Source organism: Protomyctophum bolini (assembly GCF_963924005.1).
Source record: "Protomyctophum bolini genome assembly, chromosome: 1".
NCBI lineage: Eukaryota > Metazoa > Chordata > Actinopteri > Myctophiformes > Myctophidae > Protomyctophum > Protomyctophum bolini.
Window position 1 is genome coordinate 6,330,939 of NC_137862.1, and position 22,650 is coordinate 6,353,588.

A 22,650-nucleotide genomic window follows, 5' to 3' on the forward strand; every position below is an offset into this window, starting at 1 on the left:
TGCGTGTGTGTGTGTGTGTGTGTGTGCGTGTGCGTGTGCGTGTGCGAATGCGTGCACGCTTGTCTCTGTCTCTCCCGTCTCCTAGTTTAAAATACCTAAACATATCAGCCAATGCCCTGGAGACTCTCCCTCCCAGCAGCCAATCAGAGGAGAGCCTCAGCACACTCCAGGAACTGTACCTGACGGGGAACAAGCTGAACGAGAGCTGTGGCGTCGTGTTGGTGGGACACCAGAACCTACGAGTTCTGCACGTCGCCTACAACCACCTGCTGTCCTTTCCTGCTAGGTGACGTAAACCTTTTAACCCATTCTGACCTGAGATCAGATTCATACGAGGTTTCCACTGGACACACACTGGTCTGATTAACCCATTCTGACCTGAGATCAGATTCTAAAAAATGTCAGTCGTTCTTTGATTTTTCAAAAATAGCAGACCTACAAGCTCGTAGCGCGCCACTCGGTGGCGCGCTATGAGCTTGTAGATCTGCTATTTTTAAATAGCTAAAGCATAACATGATGCTGACACCAAAATGGGTTCCCGGTCAGAATGGGTTAATGTCAAGGACCCTGTGAAGTTGGCTGACCGGCAAAATATCTTTTAATGACTTCAGCAATTATTTTACAACTTTCTGTTTAGGCAAATCTTCCTATAAGCAAAAAGTTGCTGTTTGAAGGGTTAGGGACGTGGTCCCCAGTTATATGATGGACTCCATCAGTGGGCGGGTTTAACTGGGTTGGCCCTGGATTGGTTTTCCTCGTACCCGTCTGGTAGAAGCGTGGCTGTTGCTGTTGACAGTTTTTCCTCCTCCTCAGCTCCCCTGACCTGTGGGGTCCCCCAGGGTTCCATACCTGGTTCCATATACTGTATGCTCCCCCTAGGCACTCTTATCAACACCTTCGAAGGCATCTCGTACCACTGTTACGCCGACGACACGCAATTATATCTTTCTTTTAAACAAAACAACCTCTCCAAACTCTCAGTCATGCATGACTGCTTAACCGCCATAAATAATTGGATGACACAAAATGTCCTACAACTAAACGCAGACAAAACAGAAATACTTATCATAGGCCCTGAAACTATCTCCAACACAATCCGTCAATCCCTTGGTTCCACTGGCAACAAACGTCAAACCCATAGCACGAAACCCAGATGAACCTCGAATGTCACATTAAAAAGATCACCCAATCCTGCTTCTATCATCTGCGCAACATTGCAAAAATCAAGTCAATTCTGTCACCCCAAGACCTGGAAAAAAATCATACACGCATTCATATCCTCCCGTTTGGACTACTGTAACGGCCTCTACACCATGCTTAACCATTCATCTCTATCCCGACTTCAATTGATTCAAAACACTGCAGCCAGAATACTCACAAATACCAACCGTAGGGCCCACATAACCCCTGTATTAGCCTCTTTGCACTGGCTTCCAATTAAGGCCCAGAATTGATTTTAAAATTATTTTAACAACCTACAAAGCATTAAACGGGCTGGCCCCTTCATATATTTGTGACCTATACTGCCCCCAAAGTCTAATGTAAGACCCCTTCGGTCCTCAGACAAATATCTACTGAAGATACCGGGGTCTAACCTAAGAACAAAGGGCGACCGGGCTTTGGCAGTGGTTGCCCCTACTCTTTGGAACGCCCTGCCCCTCATGCTAAAAAATGCTGAGTCATTAGACTCTTTTAAGAGACAGCTAAAGACACATTTATTCCGTATTTATTTTCCCATGTAGTTCTTACCTGACTTATTTTTTACATAACTATGTTTTTGTGATTCTGCCTCTAGTTTACTATTTTTCATGCCTATGTTTTCAGTTTTTGCCTTGTTTATTCTTCGTTAAATTCTTTATTGTCTTTTTACTTTATTGTGCTTTATATGTTTTCCTGTTTGGTTTTAACTTGTTGATTGTCTGTGTTCTGTTCAGTTGTGACTTTGTCTTGAAAGGTGCTTTACAAATAAAATGTACTTACAGTACTTAGGCCTACTTACTATGATACTGAGATACAGTACTTACTTACGTACTTTCTTTTCTTTTCTACGCAGTAAGCTAAGCAAACTGGAGCTTCTGGAAGAGTTAAACCTGAGTGGCAACCAGCTGAAGAGCATCCCCTCCACGGTGTCCAGCTGTAAGAGACTGCACACCCTCATAGCACACTCCAACCACATCACGGTCTTCCCCGAGATCCTCAACCTGCCCGAGATCAAGGTCAGACGTTGCTTTATTCTTCTTAAACCACTTAACCCATTCTGACCTGAGATCAGATTCATACGAGGTTTTCCACTGGACACACACTGGTCTGATTAACACCATCGATTTTTCTAAAATAGCAGACCTACAAGCTCGTAGCGCGCCACTCGGTGGCGCGCTATGAGCTTGTAGATTGCTGTTTTTCAATAGCTAAAGCATAACATGATGATAACACCAAAATGGGTTCCCTTTCAGAATGGGTTAAGCCCCGTTTACGAAAGTGTCTCATACGATACGAATGGTGAAAAATAGTGAGAGTTGCCTATATCTACAAGCTTACAACATGCCCACATCACAAATTGCCTTGTGAGCTTGTATGGAGATCTTGCTATGAAGGGAAGAATGTGCTGTTCAGTGGGGTGACACTCAGATCTGGTGACGTCAACAGTGATTGTCGCAAGTAGTTGTAAGTTACTTGACAGATACTGTACAGTATATAGTGTATAGTGTCCAGTCCAGGGTCTACACACACTATACTGAACTGGACTGTGCTAGCAGGGTAGGACAGGCGCTTGTTTAGGTGGTCGTACAATAGGGTTTGGTGTCCATTGTAGGTGGGAATACATTTTGTACGTGCTATTTTTGCTATTCTTTTTTGTTTTACATGTTGGAACATTTTTGCCTATAATGACATTCCTCAAATAGAGACGTCAGATTGAAAGTGGCTAACCACGCTATGTATGTTTTCACTGTCGGGAGGAACCCTTGTCCAAAACTCTTACTTCTCACACTTTACTTTACTTTCAATTTCAAGAAGTTTAAAAAAAAAAAATAGCCAAAGTAGAAATATGTCTGTGTGTGTGTGCGTGCATGCATGCGTTGTTTTTCTCACCATGACAAAATCGGCATAGATTAGAAAGACAATTTACTATGTAACTCCTAAAAGCGAACTATAGTATTTTCTCCTCCCGGTGTGTCGTGTGTGTGTTTGTTTGTTTGTTTGTGCGTGTGTGTGTGTGTGTGTGTGTGTGTGTGTGTGTGTGTGTGTGTGTCTGCAGCTGGTAGACCTGAGCTGTAACGAGCTGACAGAGATCCTGCTGCCCGACTCTCTGCCCGCCTCTCTGCAGGAGCTGGACCTGACGGCCAACAGCAGCCTGGTGCTGGAGCACAAAACCCTCAATGTGTTCAGGTGAGCCTCGTCCTGGAACACAAGACACTCAGGGCTCCATTTTCGTCACCGCTAAACCCCTTATCACTAAACTCCTTTGCATTTTTTTACTATCTTGAAAAATGTTTTGCAAAATAGTAAAAAAAAAAAAAGGCAAAGAAGTTTAGGGATAAGGGCTTTAGCCCTCAATCTGTTCAGGTGAGCCCTAGCCTGCCCCAGCCTGTTCTGGTCTAGAGGGGCAGTGAATAATAGATATATTTAATATAGGAAATATAAGAGAAAATGATAGGCTATTTTACCCATGTTGCGTGACCAATTTGTCAAATTGACTCTTCTTTCTTCCCTTCTTCTTCCTCATGTTTTCAGTCACATCACCACTCTGAAGCTGGACCAGAAGTCAGCCGCCACAACGGGGGAATCCGTGGCCACGCCCACCCTGTGGGAACACGGTTACGCTGAGATGAGCGGTCAAAGAAACAAGTGAGCATTAATGGAAACCATATTTTCCACTGTCTTGGTTTCTCATAAGCTCGTAGCGCGCCACCGAGTGGCGCGCTACGAGCTTGTAGCTCTGCTATTTTTGAAAAATCAAAGAACGACTGACATAGAAACATAGCTTTTTCAGAAGAGACATTTTTTAGAATCTGATCTCAGGTCAAATTGGGTTAATAGTTGTACAGTCCCAGAGTGGATGTGTTCCTTTCCCAGTGAATGAATTCCCTGATAGCATCTCTCATCCATCTGTGGGTCTTGTCGGAGAGTACACAGAGTGGTGTAGTCCAATACTTCCTGTGCATCTAATCGCTATTAAACAGCTTGTAGTGCATCATTAATGAGACGGCCTGGCTCATGGCCACCCGGCGGGGCCCACGCAGCAGTGTCTTGTATCAGCATTCACCCCATACTGTTTCTATAAGCATGCTGAAGAATGCATGAGCTTTATTACCTCTCTGTCCTCGTGAGGGATTTGTGTCATTTGTATGCTGGTGGTGGAAGAAGGACTTTTACTTTTATTTAGGTAGTTAAAGCATCGTTACGTCCTGGACAGGGACGTCTCCAGACGTAAAAAAAAAACAACGTTAAGCCAATAATTTGATGACCGGCGAAGAGTCTCTATTGAGTCTCTCCTCCCAGAGAGTCCGGCAGTCATCAAATTATTGACTCTGGGATGCAACAAAAGCATCTGAATTCAAGGCTTCATGTGGTGTGGAATTGATAGAAAATACGCAAAAAAAATGTATGAATAATCTAAATCTCCAAAGTCACTTAACCCATTCTGGGCGGGCACCCATTTTGGTATTAGCACTATGTTATGCTTTAGCTATTGAAAAATAGCAGATCTACAAGCTCATAGCGCGCCACCGAGTGGCGCGCTACGAGCTTGTACAGTAGGTCTGCTATTTTTGAAAAATTGAAGAACGACTGACATTTTGAGAATCTGATCTCAGGTCAGAATGGGTTCATCAGAGCAGTGTGTGTCCGGTGGAAACCTCGTATGAATCTGATCTCAGGTCAGAATGGGTTAAGTTGTAAGTTTGTAACTAAAAGCTGTCAAATAATTGTAGTGGAGTAAAAAGTACAATATTTTCCTCTGAGTTGTTCATTTATGTGTTAACCCATTTTGGGGCGGGAACCCATTTTGGTGTTCGCATTATGTTATGCTTTAGCTATTGAAAAATAGCAGATCTACAAGCTCATAGCTACGAGCTTGTAGGTCTGCTATTTTTGAAAATGGATGTAGAAGACATTTTTAGAATCTGATCTCAGGTCAGAATGGGTTGATGTGTGTGCTGTGTTGTGGCCAGGTTGTGTGTGTCTGTGTTAGAATCTGATCTCAGGTCAGAATGGGTTGATGTGTGTGCTTTGTTGTGGCCAGGTTGTGTGTGTCTGTGTTAGAATCTGATCTCAGGTCAGAATGGGTTGATGTGTGTGCTGTGTTGTGGCCAGGTTGTGTGTGTCTGTGTTAGAATCTGATCTCAGGTCAGAATGGGTTGATGTGTGTGCTTTGTTGTGGCCAGGTTGTGTGTGTCTGTGCTGGCCGTGGATCGTTTTGGGGACAGCGGCGCAGAGGCAGCTTATGGCATCTTTGACGGCGACCGCAATGAGGAAGTGCCTCGACTACTGCAGTGCACCATGGGAGATGTGCTGTCCGAGGAGCTGCAGCACTCCAGTGTGGACAGCGTGTACATGTGCAACACCTTCCTCACCTCACACAGGTTGGATTATCATCATCATACTATAATTCAGCAAATGTCTGTCTGAATGTCTGAATGAATGTCACTGACAGAGCGTTATCTCATCATTACCTGCACCAATCACTCCCACTTTTCACACAGGCATGGACCATAATTATATGGAGGTCTTAACGGAGCCCTTTTTTCGATTTGACACATTAATGATTAATAATGAATTTATTGGTGGATTAAAACAGCCGTTTACAGCCGTTTACAGCCGTGGTCTCCGTCTGTGGTCTATCTCCGACCGAGCCACACTATTAGCACACATCTCTCCATGCCAAAAAAAAATCTGCACGCTCCCAGAATCGACCTAGGCTACTTTTTACAGACGCAACTGTCATATTTACTGTACAAATATTGTTCTTACATCACCACACGATCCCATGGGCAATGCGCCTGGGTGCAGTACCCCCCGCGGCAAATATCTCACAACGGGTAAGGGCTAGTCTAATAAATACACTGCTTCTCAAAGTAGGCTCCGGGGGACCCCCATGGGGGTTTCAGGGCATCCACACCAAAATAAGGAACAGTGTTAAAGTCTTAAACTTAAACCTATTTTAGTATTTGGCTATTTGAAAATAGACCATCGCCCCCAGGCGGTGGCGTAACCGTCTGGGCACCCGACTGGTAATCCAGTCGCAGTGTGGCCGCGGGTTCGACTCCCGAGCCCGACACGGCCTTTACTGCATGTCTTCCCCCCCCCATCTCTCTCCCGTTTCCTGTCAGCCTACTGTCTGTCCCTTCAAAAAACCAATAAAAGGCGTAAGCCGCAAAAGAAATATCTTTAAAAAGAAATAGACCATCTACAAGCTTACGTGTCGCAATGTGACATGTTGTGAGTTTGTAAATATGCTATTTTCAATCTACGGTGAGAATGGCCTGAGGCAAAATACATAATCTATTGTGTCAATCTAATACTGTATATTGCGTAAATTTGAATTAAGACGATATTTGCCATCAGTACATCAACAGTGTTTGGATCATTGTGCTGCCGCTGCTGTGTGTGTGCGTGTGCGTGTGCGTGTGCGTGTGTGTGTGTGTGTGTGTGTGTGTGTGTGCGTGTGTGCGTGTGTGCGTGTGTGTGTGTGTGTGTGTGTGTGTGTGTGTGCGTGTGCGTGTGCGGGGTGTACAGGAAACTAGGCATGGCTGGTCAGAAGCTGGGAGCCTCGGCCCTGCTGTGTTACATCCACCGCGAGCCTCTAGGGGACCCGGGGGGCGTGTTCAGCCTGACCGTGGCCAACGTGGGAACCTGCCAGGCGGTGCTGTGTCGGGACGGGCAGCCTCTGGTCCTCTCTAAGGTCCTCAGTCTGGAGAGCAGCGCCGAGGAGATGGAGAGGGTTAAACTAGCCAAGGCCATCATCACAGAGGTACTAGTTATTACACTATTGCAAAAAAAAAATTGTGAAGATAGCTCATCTACAAGCTCACAGCGCAACTTGTAGATCAGCTATTACAACTCTGTGCCAATCAATAGCACACTTTCCTGACCCTCTCTGACCACCAAATTGCACCATTTGTAAGATATTGATTCTAATTAGAAGTTGTGTAGTGATTTTTACAGTGCACCGAATGACTATACAAAACCAGCCAGCTTCATTACAAGAGTTTAGTAATCGCATCAAGGCTCAACTAATAAGTTGCCTATATTTTTTGAGGATAGAAAAATCACATCACGTGTCTTCTGGAGAGATTATGAAAATATTGACTGGTTGGAAACTCTTTGTACTTTTCCAGATGCAACACTTTATAGGATGAAACCCTTCACCATGTACTGAACTGTGTTCTACTCATAATGTTTAATGATCTCTGTTCTTAATGTCTGCAGGACAACAAGGTGAGCGGGGTGACGTGTTGCTCTCGCCTGCTGGGCTGCTCCTACCTCTCCCCGTGGGTGCTGCCCAAGCCCTGGGTGCACACGGAGCCCCTCCGGCCCCAGGACCACTTCCTGATCCTGGGAAACCGGGCGCTGTTCGAGAGGGTCTCCCACGGCGAGGCCGTGCGCACCGTTCAGAGCGTGCGCAACGACCCGCGCGCCGCCGCCAAGAAGCTCTGCTCGCTGGCCCAGAGCTACGGCTGCAAGGACAACATCGGCGCCGTGGTGGTGTCTCTGCACGTCGGCCGGGAGGACAGCTGCACCTGTGAGCCGCCGCCGCTCGCTACCGCCGGCGGCACCGAGCCGCCCCGAGGAGGAGGAGGAGGAGGAGGAGGGCCGACCGCGGTGTGCCCCGCCCCCACCACCGCCACCGCCATACCGGCCGCCGTGACGCTCGGCCCCGCCGCCGCACCCGCTGAGCCGGTCTCGTGCTGCGGCGCCCTCGTGTCCGAGTTGAACGGCGAGACGTCGGCCTCCGAGGTGGGCAGTGAGGCGGGGTCCACCGCCTCCGATGAGCACACCTCCTCACAGGGTTAGTGATTCAAAAAGTTCCGAAAAACGTGTCTCATTGCATCACTGGCACGGCAATAATATTGAAAGATTTCACATCCACCCAAAATAGGCTTTTGTACGTTTGTCTTATTCATTCATTCATTGGAATCCCCATCAGTGGTGATATTGGTAGACAGGTTTCCGTACGCTGTCCACCAATGAGACGCAGAGTGAGTATCTTCTTCTAACGAGCATGAGGACCAGTTATCTGAAGATAAGATTGAAAATGGGTGACATGCTCCTTCTTTAAACCATTTATAGACCTGAGATCAGATAAAACAAATGTCTTCTACATCCTGACAGTTTTCTGAAAAAGCTATGTTTCTGTGTCAGTCGTTCTTCGATTTTTCAAAAATAGCAGATCTACAAGCTCATAGCGTGCCACTCGGTGGCGCGCTATGAGCTTGTAGATCTGCTATTTTTCAATAGCTAAAGCATAACATAATGCCAAAAGGGGTTCCCGCCCAAAATGGGTGTATGACAGTAACCCTGCCTCCTCAGGCCCCGCCCACCGCCCAGAGAGACGCTGCAGCCTGCATCCCGCCGCCGCCACGCTGTCCGGGGTTATGGCGCCCCCCGGGGGCTCGACCGGGGCAGGGGGGGCGGGGCCTCACCCCGTCCTGTTCCAACGCCAGCCCTCCAGCGCCACCTTCTCCAGTAACCACTCTGACAACGGGCTGGACAGCGACGACGAGTTACCACTTGAAGGTGTGATCTCCAATGGCAGCAAGCTAGAGGTGGAGGTACTGTCGAACACTGGACTGGACCGATCGCAGAGTGTTCTGTTGATCTCGTTTACGACACTAGTTGTTTAAGCATAGCGTGGGATGCTGTAATTACTGTTACCGTGCGTAGTGCAGGTTACTGTAAAGGGTGTGCTGTCGTGTGCTGTTGTTGATGGCGCTTTAACCGGCATCAAGAAATGATATGCTTTAACTGAATTTCCCCTGCGGGATTGATAAATGTCTGTCTTGTCTGTCTGTCTGTCTGTCTGTCTGTCTGTCTGTCTGTCTGTCTCTGTTTCTCTTTATCCATCTAGGTTGACATCCATTGCTGTGCGTTCCAGCTGCGGTCCGGGGCCCCCGCCGTTAGCCCCACAGATGGCGCCATGGAGAAGCGGGGGGGCTGTGACGGTAAGATGCGCAGGCAGAACAGCGTGGTGGTGTCTGCGACCAACGGCTGCCTGCTGGCCGTCTGCGGCCGAGAGATATCGGACCTGAAGAAGTCACCGTCCACGTCCAGCCTCTTTGGCAAGAAGCTCTCCAACGGCTCCGTGGTTGCCCCTCAGGTATAGCCCTGTTGCCCCTCAGGTATAGCCCTGTTGCCCCTCAGGTATAGCCCTGTTGCCCCTCAGGTATAGCCCTGTTGCCCCTCAGGTCAGGTATAGCCCTGTTGCCCCTCAGGTATAGCCCTGTTGCCCCTCAGGTATAGCCCTGTTGCCCCTCAGGTATAGCCCTGTTGCTCGTTTCCATTTCATATGTATAAATTAGTCTGTGGAGAAATGCATCGCATCATGTGCTTATAATTTAGATCATCTATTTCTGCCATTTTTGAAAACTCTGGAAGTATTAAATGATCAAACAGAAAAGTAATGACCAACCCTAACCCTCAGGACAGCCATAACGTCATCGAGGTGGCTCTGGAGGCTCCCAAAAAGAAGTCGGGCTACTTCACCGCCCCGGCGCAGCCCGACCCAGAGGACCGACTGATCGTTCCCCCGGGTCTGGAGCAGGACGTCCGGGACCAGCTGAGAGCCAGCCAGACCCCCGTGGTCCTGGGTCCCCCGGTGCCGTCCACCCCGCCGTCCATCAGAGACCTGGTGTGGGACCACCCCGTCCACCCTCCCGCTGCGCCCCCCATGCTACATCAGCACAGCCATACCTCCTCCATGCTGGCCCCCTCTGCAGGCCCCACTCACATTCTACAGCAGGAGGTGTACGACACTGCCCTCTAGTAGGAGAGCCAGAGTAACGCACCGAATGCCATGAAGGCAAAAGGAAGGCAGAGAGGAGGTCTTTCTGCGTGGTTGTTGGTACCTGGGTGGGATATTCAAATTGGAGTTGCCATTCAGGCCCAGACGTGGTAGACGGTGTTGTGGCGCTTGAAAGATGGAAAAGCAATTGATGACCGTCAGCACGTCGTTCTGAGCTGGCGAGTCGTCTGAATGGGGTTGAATCTGGTGGAATCGTGTGAGCGGCGCGTCGTGACAAGAGGTTGTGGAAAGAAATTCATGTTCCAAAGGAGGAATAATAAGCCCCCATGGCCCCATGGCCCCATGGCCCCATGGCCCCCATGCTCCCATGCCCCCATGCCTGAACTGGAATACCTCATGAATTTAAACATTGCAGAACAAACACGTCAGCAACATTTCCCTTTACTCGGAAAGGTCTAGCAATCAAATTGCTATCCTGAATTGGGATGATCACTCTAATAATCTCCTCTCTCGGATGTCCGGCCGGTCTTTCAGGTCCAGGAGGAAAATCCCCTGTGAAGAAAAAGGTGAAAAAGTGCCTAAACTGCAGATGAATCAGCCCAGACTAGACCAGAGCATGTTGACATCTCCAGCTGTAAGAGAAAAGCTATTGTGGGATTGTTAAAACGATCCCATGCAGTATGTGGTGAACCCGCCATATGTATATGATGTGATCCATCTTCAAAATGTTTTGACGTTTTTTTTTTTTTAAACTAAGGCCTAATTGATGCGCTGTCGCGTGCAGAGAGCGTCTGGGAATGGCAGGGAACGGCCGAGAATAGCAGACCTTCATTAGCAGACCTTGTGTGTCGGCTGTCCTCGACATGCTGAATTTAGGCACTGGTTCACGTGGATGTTTCGCTAGAGAGGACATGAATTTCGAATTGTTGCCAAAAAATAATTGTAAGAACTTAATTTTCATAACCGTGTAAAGCCAACACTGTAATTTGAGATGGTGTGTGATTAATTATTCTCCTCACAAATTGCATGGGGAAAAACAAAAGGTTAAATTGGAGTGGATTATGTTGTGAGGTCATCAGAGAATCAAATGAAGGTCTAGGAAGTGTTGGAAGAGTCATTTGAACAAAGCAATTATCAAAGTACTGTAACTGTACGCAATGAGGGCAAGGCTGGATTTATTTAGAGACATGTAAAATAAACATACTTTGTGTATGTACCGTATGTTATGAAATGTCAGTGTACTCTGCTGGTACATAGATGGCAAATTCTAGTCAACACACACTGTTTCTGTTTCTCTTTTGAGGCTGCTACCCATTAAGTACCCATTGAAACTAAAATTATCTTAACGGGCGCATTCAGTTTGTTTGTGCGACAAACTAACTACAAGCAGTGACAAATAAGACAAGCCATAATTTATCTATCTCAGTGGGTCTTTTTTTTTTGGTATTATTTTTACTGTTTTACTGGCTTAGCATATCATCTACAGATCCACAGCAAGTTAAACGTATGGTCTGTCGGTCTTGTTTTATGCAGGAGAGAAAGGTTGTGTTCTGTGTTCTGTGCGGTAGGATCTGGTCCCTGGAGGTAGCGTGACCCAAATGGGAGAATGCCCGTCCAGGACAATAGCCCATTCTGACCTGAGATCAGATTCATACGAGGTTTTCCACTGGGGACACACTGGTCTGTTGAACCCATTCTGACCTGAGATCAGATTCTAAAAAATGTCACAGTCGTTCTTCGATTTCTCAAAAATGGCAGACCTACAAGCTCGTAGCGCGCCACTCGGTGGCGCGCTACGAGCTTGTAGATCTGCTATTTTTCAATTGCTAAAGCATGACATGATGCCGACACCAAAATGGGTTCCCGTTCAGAATGGGATAGGTGGGTGTGATTTTTGTGTTGTTGTTGTCTTAGACTTGGAACAAACGACAGCATTCATAATAATTGGGACACCGTCTATGTCTCCCACACAAGGTTTATTAGGCCTTGTTTAAACCCCATTAAAACCAGGAAAAAGCATCCGTGTCATTTTAGATTTTAAACCCTTTAACTTTTATTATTTTATACTTTGGCTATTCGAAAATAGCAGATATACAAGCTCATAGCACGGCACAAAGTGATGTGCTATGAGCTTGTAGATCTGCTATTGTTTTAATCTGGAACATTTTGTGCAAATCTTTGAATATATATATTTTTTTAAAGTGAATTCTTTTAACTCAAATCTTTGCTTCTGGGGGTCCCTGGAACAAAATATTGAGATGGGTGTCCGCGGCCAAATTCATATAATTTTGGGGGGTCCTTGACTAAAAGGTTTGAGAACCAATAACATAGAAATGAGTTTTTCAGAAAACTGTTTTAGGATTTGGAATAGTGGTTCCCAAAGTGGGACCCTTGAGGGAGTTCAAGGGGGATCCCATCTAAATGATGGTTTGGAACTAGGCATGTAACGATACACTCAACTCACCATACGTATATCACGATATGAGGTTCACAATTTTTATTTAACTACATTGCAAAAGTAGCATTACTTTTCATGTAAAATTACATAATTTCTGTGCAACAACTGTAAACATGCGTTCATGTTTAAACCTAGCTCGAGTTAACATTTCTTCTTTTATTTGATGGCATTTTAGGAATAGATGTAGACCTATTTGACAGTGCAGAAACATCTTAGGAATAGATGTAGACCTATTTGACAGTGCAGAAACATCTTAGGGTAGATGTAGACCTATTTGACAGAGCAGAAACATCTTAGGATAGATGTAGACCTATTTGACAGTGCAGAAACATCTTAGGATAGATGTAGACCTATTTGACAGTGCAGAAACATCTTAGGATAGATGTAGACTTATTTGACAGTGCAGAAACATAATTGCCTTCCTTGATGTATTAATGAGCATCAATAACGACCATCACCTGTGTGACAGACACAGGTGATGATCTGCAGGCCTCTACTACTGAAAGTGACTGCATGGAGTCTGTCTCATTTCTCCCCAAAAGCATGTGAATATGATGGAATATGATCACAGCTCACATTTCATATCACACACTATCCCCCCCTAAAAAAAAAATATATATATATATATCAATATTATTTTTTAATAAATCGATACATATCGTCCGGATATAATATCGATATATCGTTACATGCCTAATTGGAACCATGATCAATTCTAAAGGTACATGCATCCTCTGCAGCCGTGTGTTTGCCAAGTATAGGTGATGAACAATCGAATGCAGGTTACAGTATTTATTGGTTGGTCAAACACCATATTGTGCAGTTCTAGAAACCCCTTCTTTTACACACCCATTCCTTTTACACCTTGCCTTGTGCCAAAACAGAGATTGTAGGGAGGCCAAACATGTGTCATTTATTTCTCATTTATTTAGTGTCAGGTACTATTTGGTTATTGGTGCTGCTGCATTCAGTAGCTGGATCTTCCAATTGGATCTTCCAACGTCCCCATATCACCTTAAGGAAGCACTACTACTCTTCTACGTTATACCCTCTCCTTTTGTCTTCGTGACTTGCATCAGTGGTAAATAGAGGGAGGACAAGAAAAACAGGAATACCAACCTACCCTTCTAATCTGTCTTCTTTAGACTGGAATGATCGGTAAAATATTTCAGTCATAAGGTCTTGATAGATTCATTACTCAATTTTTGCCATTACTTTTTTTCCATTTAAAATATATATGTTCAAAGCACTTTGTTCTCTTGAGAGAACATTGTGTGAGCTATTATCTTTTGCTAGCTTCCCACCGGATAGGCATGCTGGGCACGTTTGAGTGGTTAACATGAGAATCTTGGCATCAGCACCATAAACAACATACCGTAATTGGGCCTCTATACTCTGATATACCTAGGCTACGGTACAGGTATAAGCCAACAGCATTGCCTTTGTAATCACTCGTGCAATTGTTATTTGGAAGTCTTTGTCATTATTGATTATACTGTAGTGTTTTTCCTAAGGTGACAAACTACTTAATAATTAATTCCTTTAGAAAAGTACAGAGCGCCTTAGTTGCTGGAACTAAGGGATCTTGGAAGAAGATTTTGTGTGTGTGTGTGTGTGTGTGTGTGTGTGTGTGTGTGTGTGTGTGTGTGTGTGTGTGTGTGTGTGTGTGTGCGTGCGTGCGTGCGTGCGTGCGTGCGCGCGCGTGCGCACGTGCATGTATGTGCATGAGTCTGGATCAAATCTTTGAAAATGCTGAACCTGTCAGCATCCAAACTTGACCTGAGATCAGATTCTAAAAATGTCAGTCGTTCTTCGATTTAAAAAAAAATAGCCGACCTACAAGCTCGTAGTGCGCCACTCGGTGGCGCGCTATGAGCTTGTAGATCTGCTATTTTTCAATAGCTAAAGCATAACATGATGCCAACACCAAAATGGGTTCCCGTTCAGAATGGGTTAAGTGTAGCCTTTTTCTGTACATTCTACACTGGGACGTTGGAGACAGAGCTTTGGGACAGATGCTAGTGTTTAAAAAATATTTGCACACATTTGACATTTTCATACTGCATTTTTAAGTTGAGACTTTTTTTGGTTTTTCTTTATTAATTCCTGAAATGGAATGGGCCTTTTTGTTTGACTTATTGCATACAGGATACTGTTGTAAGGCACTAAAATATGAAGACTTGATGACTTCCCTCATACAGATTATGCAAAGCAAACTGGATGAAAATGATATAGTAACTGATGGTGTGCCTGTGTGAATGTGCGTCATTTTGCATTTATGTGAGTTTTGTTAAGGATCTACAGACCATTAGTCAGGTTTAATTGTGCATTTGTGTGTACATTCTCTCCTACTCTTCCATGGTTTAATAGAAACAAACACTTAAATATCCTTACAGTTAGTATAAATACTGTAGAGCCAGAGGGAGCACATATGGTACAGTGAAGTCCAATGTTTTTGATAATAGGATTGATTCCCTTTAATTCTCTAGTGGACAAGACGCCGTACATACAAGCGTATGCATATGATATAACCATTCCCAACCTTTGAGGATATTGCAAGTGGGCCCTCAAATACACTATGGTTTTATTGATATTACAGTACAATAACAAAAAGTATTTTAAATCTTGACAAATGTGTTTTCATAGTGATACCAATGAACAAAAACTTTAAAAGTAGTACACGATCGATTGATCATTAAAATCAACATGTTCTGAAAATGCACACGGCCCAGCCATCTGATCATAATAGGTGGTCAGATGGGTGGGCTTTTCTAGTAGGCCCAGATCCACAAGAGGTTGAGAAAAAGGCTATCGGTGTTTGTCAAATTAATTGCCAATTCATCCTTTCACTGTAAGATGCTTTTTTTCCCTTCTTTTTTTTTAGATGGTGTGTGTGTATGTGCGTGTGTGTGTGTGTGTGTGTGTGTGTGTGTGTGTGTGTGTGTGTGTGTGTGTGTGTGTGTGTGTGTGTGTGTGTGTGTGTGTGTGTGTGTGTGTGTGTTAGAGGTTAGACTAAATGCACACATACAAGTATGCATGCATGCTCTCATGCATTATGGAATGAATGTTGTTGAGTGGTTATGGTGAAAGAAACTGGTAGAGGATGTTCCAGTTGTTCAACACATGACCAAAGTAACCATGATTAACCCTCACTGTTCCTTTCTGTACATTCTTTTCTAGAAATGCTTGAATATTTTATCTCAATGCCAAGAAGCCGATGTTTATTTTTGTACTTCATTGTTTCATGCAAATTTATATTTCCTTCTCCATTACAGAATTTAAAATGATAGGGATTGGTATGGTAAATTGTTACACATTATTGTACTTTTAAGGTACTAATTATTGCTGTATTTAATGTTTAAAGCATGCCCTATATACTGTAAATCAATATAAAAGTACATACAAAATGTGATTTGTACAAAATGGAGCATATCTAATATTCTTTTATTTTAGCATGCAGAATACTGCAAAGAAAATCATGTTCGATGTTTATTCATCAGTTGATAATCGTTTTATTTAGGAATAGGACTAACAATGAGCACTTTTGCTGTCTGTCAGCCAGAATCGTACTCCTTTAAACTGTTTTATTTAAAAAGCTGCTATGTCTAGTTTGGAGCAGAAAGCTGTATTTTTAATTAACCTTAAGCCAAGTAGCAATAAAGATTTATACTGTGAAATGCTATGTTATTAATTTTGTCCATTGTTTTTGTACACCTTTCTGGTGAGCTCATCACAAATATCCTTACAAAGGAGCTTCTTTTGCTGTGTTCTTTGCCGTTTACTCTGTGAGAAGATTTCCCCAATAATTTTAGTCAATATGCACAAGTTAGTTTTCATAAAACATGAGCATAACATTTTGTTTTATATCCCTTTACATACAGAAAACAGGTGTATTGGTTTATAATGAGAACATTTTGAATAGAATGTCTGGAATATCATCAAAATGTGTAAAATAACACGGTGGCCGAACGGTTTGCGGAGCAGTCTTGATATCGGAAGGTCGCTAGTTCGTATCCCCAGACCGGCACGTTAGAAATTACCACCGCTGAAGTGCCCTTGAGCAAGGCATTGAACCCCTACCATGAAATGTTCTATGAGCAGGGCCTGGCTGTAAACAAGTTCTTGAGCTTAGTCCAGTTACCCTGCAGGGTAAACGTGGTACCTTTCCTTTTGTTCAGACACCTTAAGAACCATGTTGGTATCACTGCTGTTGTGGCTCTACTGCCAGTGAGGAAGTGTCACTGCAAATGAGGGTGACCTCAATGTCTTACGAGAATAAATAAAGGTTTGAATGCATTCATTTTCCATCCAGCTTCCCTCCCCCGAACACAGTATGTGGAAGTACAGTACAGTACACCAGTGATACTCAACCTCAGGCCCGCGGGCCACATCAGGCCCGCGGGACCATTATGACTGGCCCACCAATGAAAATCTAAAAAAAAAGAAGAAAAAAAAATCTGGAAAATGAAATAAAAAGAAATAAATCTGAATGAAGTTATCTTAAATTACATTATTATAAGTAATACTATTAGAGTTGTACTATTACTCGAACGAAAATAAAAGCTTGGGGGGGGGGGGGATGCAATGCAAATGAAAGACATACTCTGTATCCCTATTCCCTGACATAATTTTAAACCCAAATTAAACCCAGCTGCCATTAATAGTTGGAAATGGAAATGGAAATTGCGGAAATGGAAATTGTGGAAATTGCGGAAATTGTGGAAATTGCGGAAATGCGGAAATGGAAATTGCGGAAATTGCGGAAATGGTGGAAATGGAAATTGCGGAAATTGAGGAAATGGAAATTGCGGAAGTATCATTAATGTCATAATTTTATCTACTGGCCCCTTGCCATTTTTGTAATGTGGCCCACAGGTAAATCTATTTGAGTATCCCTGCAGTACACCCTATGATTTATGTTTTGCACAATGGGAATACATGTTTTCATTTTCCAAAAAAAAGGTATAAAATGTATACTTTGACATTCTACTGTAAAAACAAAATGTAATCCTAATGTCCTAACAATAATTAGTGTGAGCCCATTGTACAGTACAGTTAAGTACCCCTAGGGGTCTGCAAGCCGTACGATGCACCACTGTGGATCTGAAACTCTTGTCTCCATGATGATGGTGGACAGATACTTTACCAATGCACCTTACTTGTCGTTTGAGTCATTTATTAAGACAAATGATGACAAAGATGTTATACACTAGTATATTTATACTAAAAGGAGGTAGAAAGAAAGAAATAAAATACATAAGTACAATACCAAAAGTATAAAACGGCTAAAAATACTCAAAATACATACAAAGTAATTCACTATTCACAGTAGACAAGAGTTAATGTAAACAGTTAAATCTGTGCACAGGAGTTAATTGAGGCACTACAGTAGATTCAGTGATAGTGGAGCGGTATCTCCAGAGTTTACCGTAATTTATGATAACATATTAATAAACAAATGTAACATGTTTACAGTAGTATATCCATGCGGAAGGCACGTTGCGTTCAATCATTAAATCCAAAGGAGCTTTATTGGCAGAGTGCATGAGAAAACAAACTTGCCTCTGATTGGCCTACTGAATGTCGGCTTCTGTGACGCACGTGGAAGCTTGGCAAGCTTCCGCTCATGCTTCCGTTACGATTAGCAAGGAATCTGGGGAAAGCTTTGCCTCCGTGTTGCCTTCAAGAGAGACACGGAGCCGAAGGAGGCATCTAGCCGTCTATGGTCACCAGAACATCTTTCTTTTAGTATTGTGTGTAAGGATTAAACAGTTCAATCATTCTTGTTCTGTGCAAAAGTGAGGAGAAACGGCCACCTAAAGATTATTGTCCTCCGTTGCCTTTTGTCTCTTTGACTCACGGACTGACCTGAACGCTCGGATGGCCAGAACGGCACCGAAGGTGAACAGTATGACCCCGACGACCGCAAAGAGACCCCCTGCGATGTCTGCCCCGTTGAACTGGCACGTAAAGCCCTGATGCCCTTTGCCCTTGTAGAGCTCCTCTCTCTCTTTGCAGACGGCCGTGTTGTAGGTCTCCTGTAGCTTGATGAAGTAGAAGGCCAGGGCGGGGATGTAACCCAGCGCTATCAGGCCATTCAACAGGGCCTCCACCAGAACCACAGCGGGCCAGCGGTACGTCACTCTGAAGACGCCCAGGGCGAGCATCACGCACGCGTAGGCCATCAGGGCTCCTCCGCACGCCATGGTGAAGACATATGGAGGACGTTTGAGCTGATGATACAGCCGGTCCAGCTCCATCACCCTGTCTGCGTCAGCCCCAGTGAAGGCTTGTGCTCCACCATAATAATAATGGTAGAGTCCTCCGAGGCTGGCCAGGTTGCGGTAGCCTCCATCGTTGCTGTATGGAACCCCGGCACAGATGACTATAAGTAGATTCACACACACCTCCATTGCCTGGCAGAGACCTAGAAAATAACAGGATGGATGACGTGCCAACATGAATATGTGCATAAAACAAGCATAACAAAAGAGAGCGTACTCCCAATACATCAAATCTGGCAATATTCCAACTGAATTAAATTAAAAGTACAAACATGACATTTTATCACTATTCTATGGAACGGGGCAGAATTGGCTCAGAAGAGGCTCCCCCTTGAATAGTGTCACGGTTTCCTCTGCTATCTGTGTGATTTAAAGCATTTGAAAGCGCTTTGGATAAAGCACTATAATTGACCATTTTATTTATTTAGTTCACTTCACGACAATAATCAAACGTAAAAACAAACTTGCCTCTGCTTGATAGGATGTATCCGAGTCTGTAAAGTATCCGTCTGTGCTGTGGCTCATAATAATCCCCTTCAGATGAATAGACTGATGTCTCTCTGTACAGTACATACAAAACAAGATCAGCTGTCAGATCATCAGATACATTGAACTGAAAATCTTACTTTTTAAAACAGACATAGCAAAGATCTACGTACTTCCTCATGGAAAAGCAGACAGTGGTAATTCTAGAAAACACCGCGCCTCCTTGCAATGCAACGTGTTGTGAGCTTGTTATTTTCAAATAGCAAAGTATACAATAGGCCTTTTTAGATGTATGTTTTGTATCTAAATCTGTGTAACTATTGTAACTAGCTGTCAAATAAGAGTAGTGGTCTAGTAGTGGAAACTAAAATATTTGCTTCTGAGATGTAATGAAAATACCACTGCTGTACTTTTCTCCCTGGAAATAAAAACATCTGTGTTTCCGAGGCTACTACTGTACAGACTATAGAAAGGAAGCATATGGTCTTTACACTCTCGGGGGCTCTGGGTGATCTCTGTGAGCAGGTGGATCGTCGTAGGAGGGGTAGGTCCGCTCTTCTTCTCTGTCTCTTCTGTTCCGATCTCTGTCACCAGTAGGGTGGTCCCGGTGGTGTGTGTCACCAGTAGGGTGGTCCCGGTGGTGTGTGTCACCAGTAGGGTGGTCCCGGTGGTGATCTCTGTCACCAGTAGGGTGGTCCCGGTGGTGTGTGTTGGGTGAGGTTTCCCTCTGTCTGCTCCTGTGTTCGTCATACTTCTTCTCATTGTTTTGATGTCTGCCCCGGTCTGGCATCTCTCTAGACTACTCCTACATAAAAGAGAAATAGTTTTTTTTTAAATTTTATTTAGCCATTTTCATTTTGCAATGCCGATGCTCTTATGTATGCACGGCGCACGCACTGCTGTTGACATGCAACAGGTCAACAGCACGCTCCCCAAGGCCCGCCCATGCTCGATCATGATTGGCGGAACTTAAGGGCCCCTCTCTATCTCTAAACCTAGGGCTTTTTGACCCCCAGGGGTAAACTAGGGACAGGGAGGAACAGTTGTATATCAGCCGTTCTCTGTAATACTGTTGAGCAATGGAGTTGTCTCCTATAGGATGCACCTCACTAGCCAACACACAAGAGGAGGTTGAATGGACTCCTCAAAACAACAGGTTTGGAGATCTGTTGGGAATTAATTGATTACATGAAACAGTCACCCCCAGTCCCAATGGTTGTAAACAAATAATTGGTCTATTATCAGTTTATCACCAACACCTACAGCAGCCTCAAAGGCCTTTTGAGGACACGTTTTTGAACAGGACATGGTTGAACATTATTATGAACATAACTTATGAATAGGGTTTTATCAGATTCAACATTGGCTTTCTGTTGTAAAGCTCTCTCATTGTCTCTTTTCCCGTTTTTAAGTTTTTAAGCCTGTTAAAATAACATGAGAAAAGTTACTGTTAAACCTGTCCCTCGATCCGTCCCACTTGTCCTAGCCTGCCCTGGATCCAGCCCAAAGACCCCGCCCACTCTCTGAGAAACTTAAGCTACAGTCTGATAATCAGGCTACACTTGTCCCACCCACACAAGCGATACTTCTGTCCCTCAAAAGAATAGTTTGGATCTGCATGGTCACCCTATGTATACTTGTGAAGTGCAAGAGCACAGTGAAAGGGCACGGACCGTAGTCAACAAACGACAGGGTAAATCAATGGCTGCACTTACTAAATAGAGTGCATAGAATAGATCATTGAATTTATGATGACGGCTGTTTAGTGTTTACCACGCTGAAGTATAGATTGCGTCATCGTTATAACGATATTGTTATCACATGCATGACTCAATCTGATTCTGCAGGGGGTGATAACTTCACAACGAACCGCAGTGTCAGCGGTTTTCAAAGAGGGGTCCAGATGGTTTCCTTTGAGGGTTCAAATGAACCCTTCCAGATCTGTACAAAATGGAACCAAATGGACGCTTGTTGTGGCTCCATTTGGTTCATTTTTTTTAGTCCTTGGAATAAATAAATAAAAAGGTGTGTCAGAACAACTGTTTCTATATGAGAACTTGAGAAGTGAAATGACGATTGCTTTGCTTACCTTTTCGATTCCGCACAAAACAGATAGTTTGAGATAGTTTTGTTATGGCTGCCTTTTCCTGCTTTGAAATGTGCTGCTTGGACTCCTCCTATATCAACCCACCTGTCCCGCAGATAGATTCTGCTGGTCCCGTGCCGTGCCGTGTGCCACACCCACTACAGTTGCAATGTTGCATTGCAGATTGCGCGATAAAAACTACTACTACTACTACTGTAGTACTGTCTGTAACTGTCTGTCAGCCGCTTTGCCTTCTTTAATGCTGTACTTTGCACCTGGCTGTCTGTCACTTGATAATATTATATGGCAGATGCACTATCACCGCAGATTAAGAAATAATAATATAATATTTTATTTATATCATCTGATGATGTCTGTGTTTTAATTTGTTCTTTTCATTTTCAGATAGCGGTCAACATTACATTAAAATAGGCATTGCATTATCCACTTTTTATACACGTTTTCACGAGGGATTGTGTGGAATTTCAATTTAGATTAAGGTTCAAACTTTTAGCTGGCAAATGCTACTATCAACCCGGAAGTGAAACACTGCCATAAGGAACATAAACGTTTCAAAATAAGTGTCTTGGAAGCATTGTTGTGGAAGATGTGATTTTTTTGGGACAAATTGTCCTCAGTACTAGTTTCTGAGTCCAAAAACAATCAATGTGTAGTACAGTGAGATGAGATTCAATTTATTGTCAATGTAGCCTACAGTACAAGTACAGTACAGCGATTTCAACACCTGGTTAGGTTCTCAAAGTGGAGCATAGGGATCCCCAGGGGCCCTTGAGGTGGTTCCAGGGGTCCCAGCTTAAATGATTGATCTTCCCAAATGGACCTGTCATCTGTCTGAACCCCCTGACGGTGTACAAATGGAATCAAATGTACCAGACTAGTGGGGGGGGGCTATAAATGCATAGCAAACTAGTGGGTCCACTCCTGGAAATGAGTTTGAGAACAGTCTGAACATTTTCAGACGGGGGTCTGCACGGCCAAATGTGGGGGCCAACTCCATCAGACCCCAGGACGGTGCAACAGGCCCAGGATATGGGTAGAAGGTGGAGGGGTGGAGGATGCCATTGTCGGTATCGGGCCTCCACATATACCTGGACAAGGAAAGTGGCGCTGTGAGGATATTATTCTTTGATTTCTCAAGCGCCTTTAACACAATACAGCCCCCCCCCCCCCCTTCTGAAAGACAAACTGACCAGTATGCACATTGACCCACACCTTGTGTCCTGGATCATGGACTATATCTCACTGACAGACCACAATACATCAGGTTGAGGGACTGTACACATCTGACACTGTGACCTGCAGCACAGCAGGAGTCCCCCAGGGGACAGTGCTGGCCCCCCTTCTCTTCACCCTT

At 44.2% G+C, this 22,650-nt stretch overlaps 2 protein-coding genes across 2 annotated transcripts in view; one reads left to right on the forward strand and one right to left on the reverse strand.

The window, feature by feature from the left end:
• phlpp2 (PH domain and leucine rich repeat protein phosphatase 2) overlaps positions 1 to 10,226 on the forward strand; it is a 79,624-nt gene extending 69,398 nt beyond the window's left edge. The window contains exons 13-22 of the mRNA XM_080769357.1: positions 86 to 286; positions 2,054 to 2,216; positions 3,257 to 3,387; positions 3,733 to 3,846; positions 5,385 to 5,582; positions 6,736 to 6,970; positions 7,429 to 8,008; positions 8,530 to 8,771; positions 9,068 to 9,316; positions 9,641 to 10,226. Of these exons, the coding sequence (XP_080625483.1) occupies positions 86 to 286; positions 2,054 to 2,216; positions 3,257 to 3,387; positions 3,733 to 3,846; positions 5,385 to 5,582; positions 6,736 to 6,970; positions 7,429 to 8,008; positions 8,530 to 8,771; positions 9,068 to 9,316; positions 9,641 to 9,982 (2,455 nt within the window). The 3' untranslated portion in view covers positions 9,983 to 10,226. The remainder of the gene's footprint in view (positions 1 to 85; positions 287 to 2,053; positions 2,217 to 3,256; positions 3,388 to 3,732; positions 3,847 to 5,384; positions 5,583 to 6,735; positions 6,971 to 7,428; positions 8,009 to 8,529; positions 8,772 to 9,067; positions 9,317 to 9,640) is intronic.
• A 7,428-nt stretch (positions 10,227 to 17,654) lies between these two features.
• On the reverse strand, positions 17,655 to 21,336 carry marveld3 (MARVEL domain containing 3). The gene is made up of 4 exons (XM_080760454.1): positions 21,279 to 21,336; positions 19,681 to 19,994; positions 19,172 to 19,263; positions 17,655 to 18,846 (listed from the first exon to the last, which is right to left on the reverse strand). Exons 2-4 carry the CDS (start codon positions 19,977 to 19,979, stop codon positions 18,236 to 18,238), a joined length of 1,002 nt encoding a protein of 333 aa, XP_080616580.1. The 5' UTR covers positions 19,980 to 19,994; positions 21,279 to 21,336; the 3' UTR covers positions 17,655 to 18,235.
• Positions 21,337 to 22,650: the final 1,314 nt, after the last annotated feature.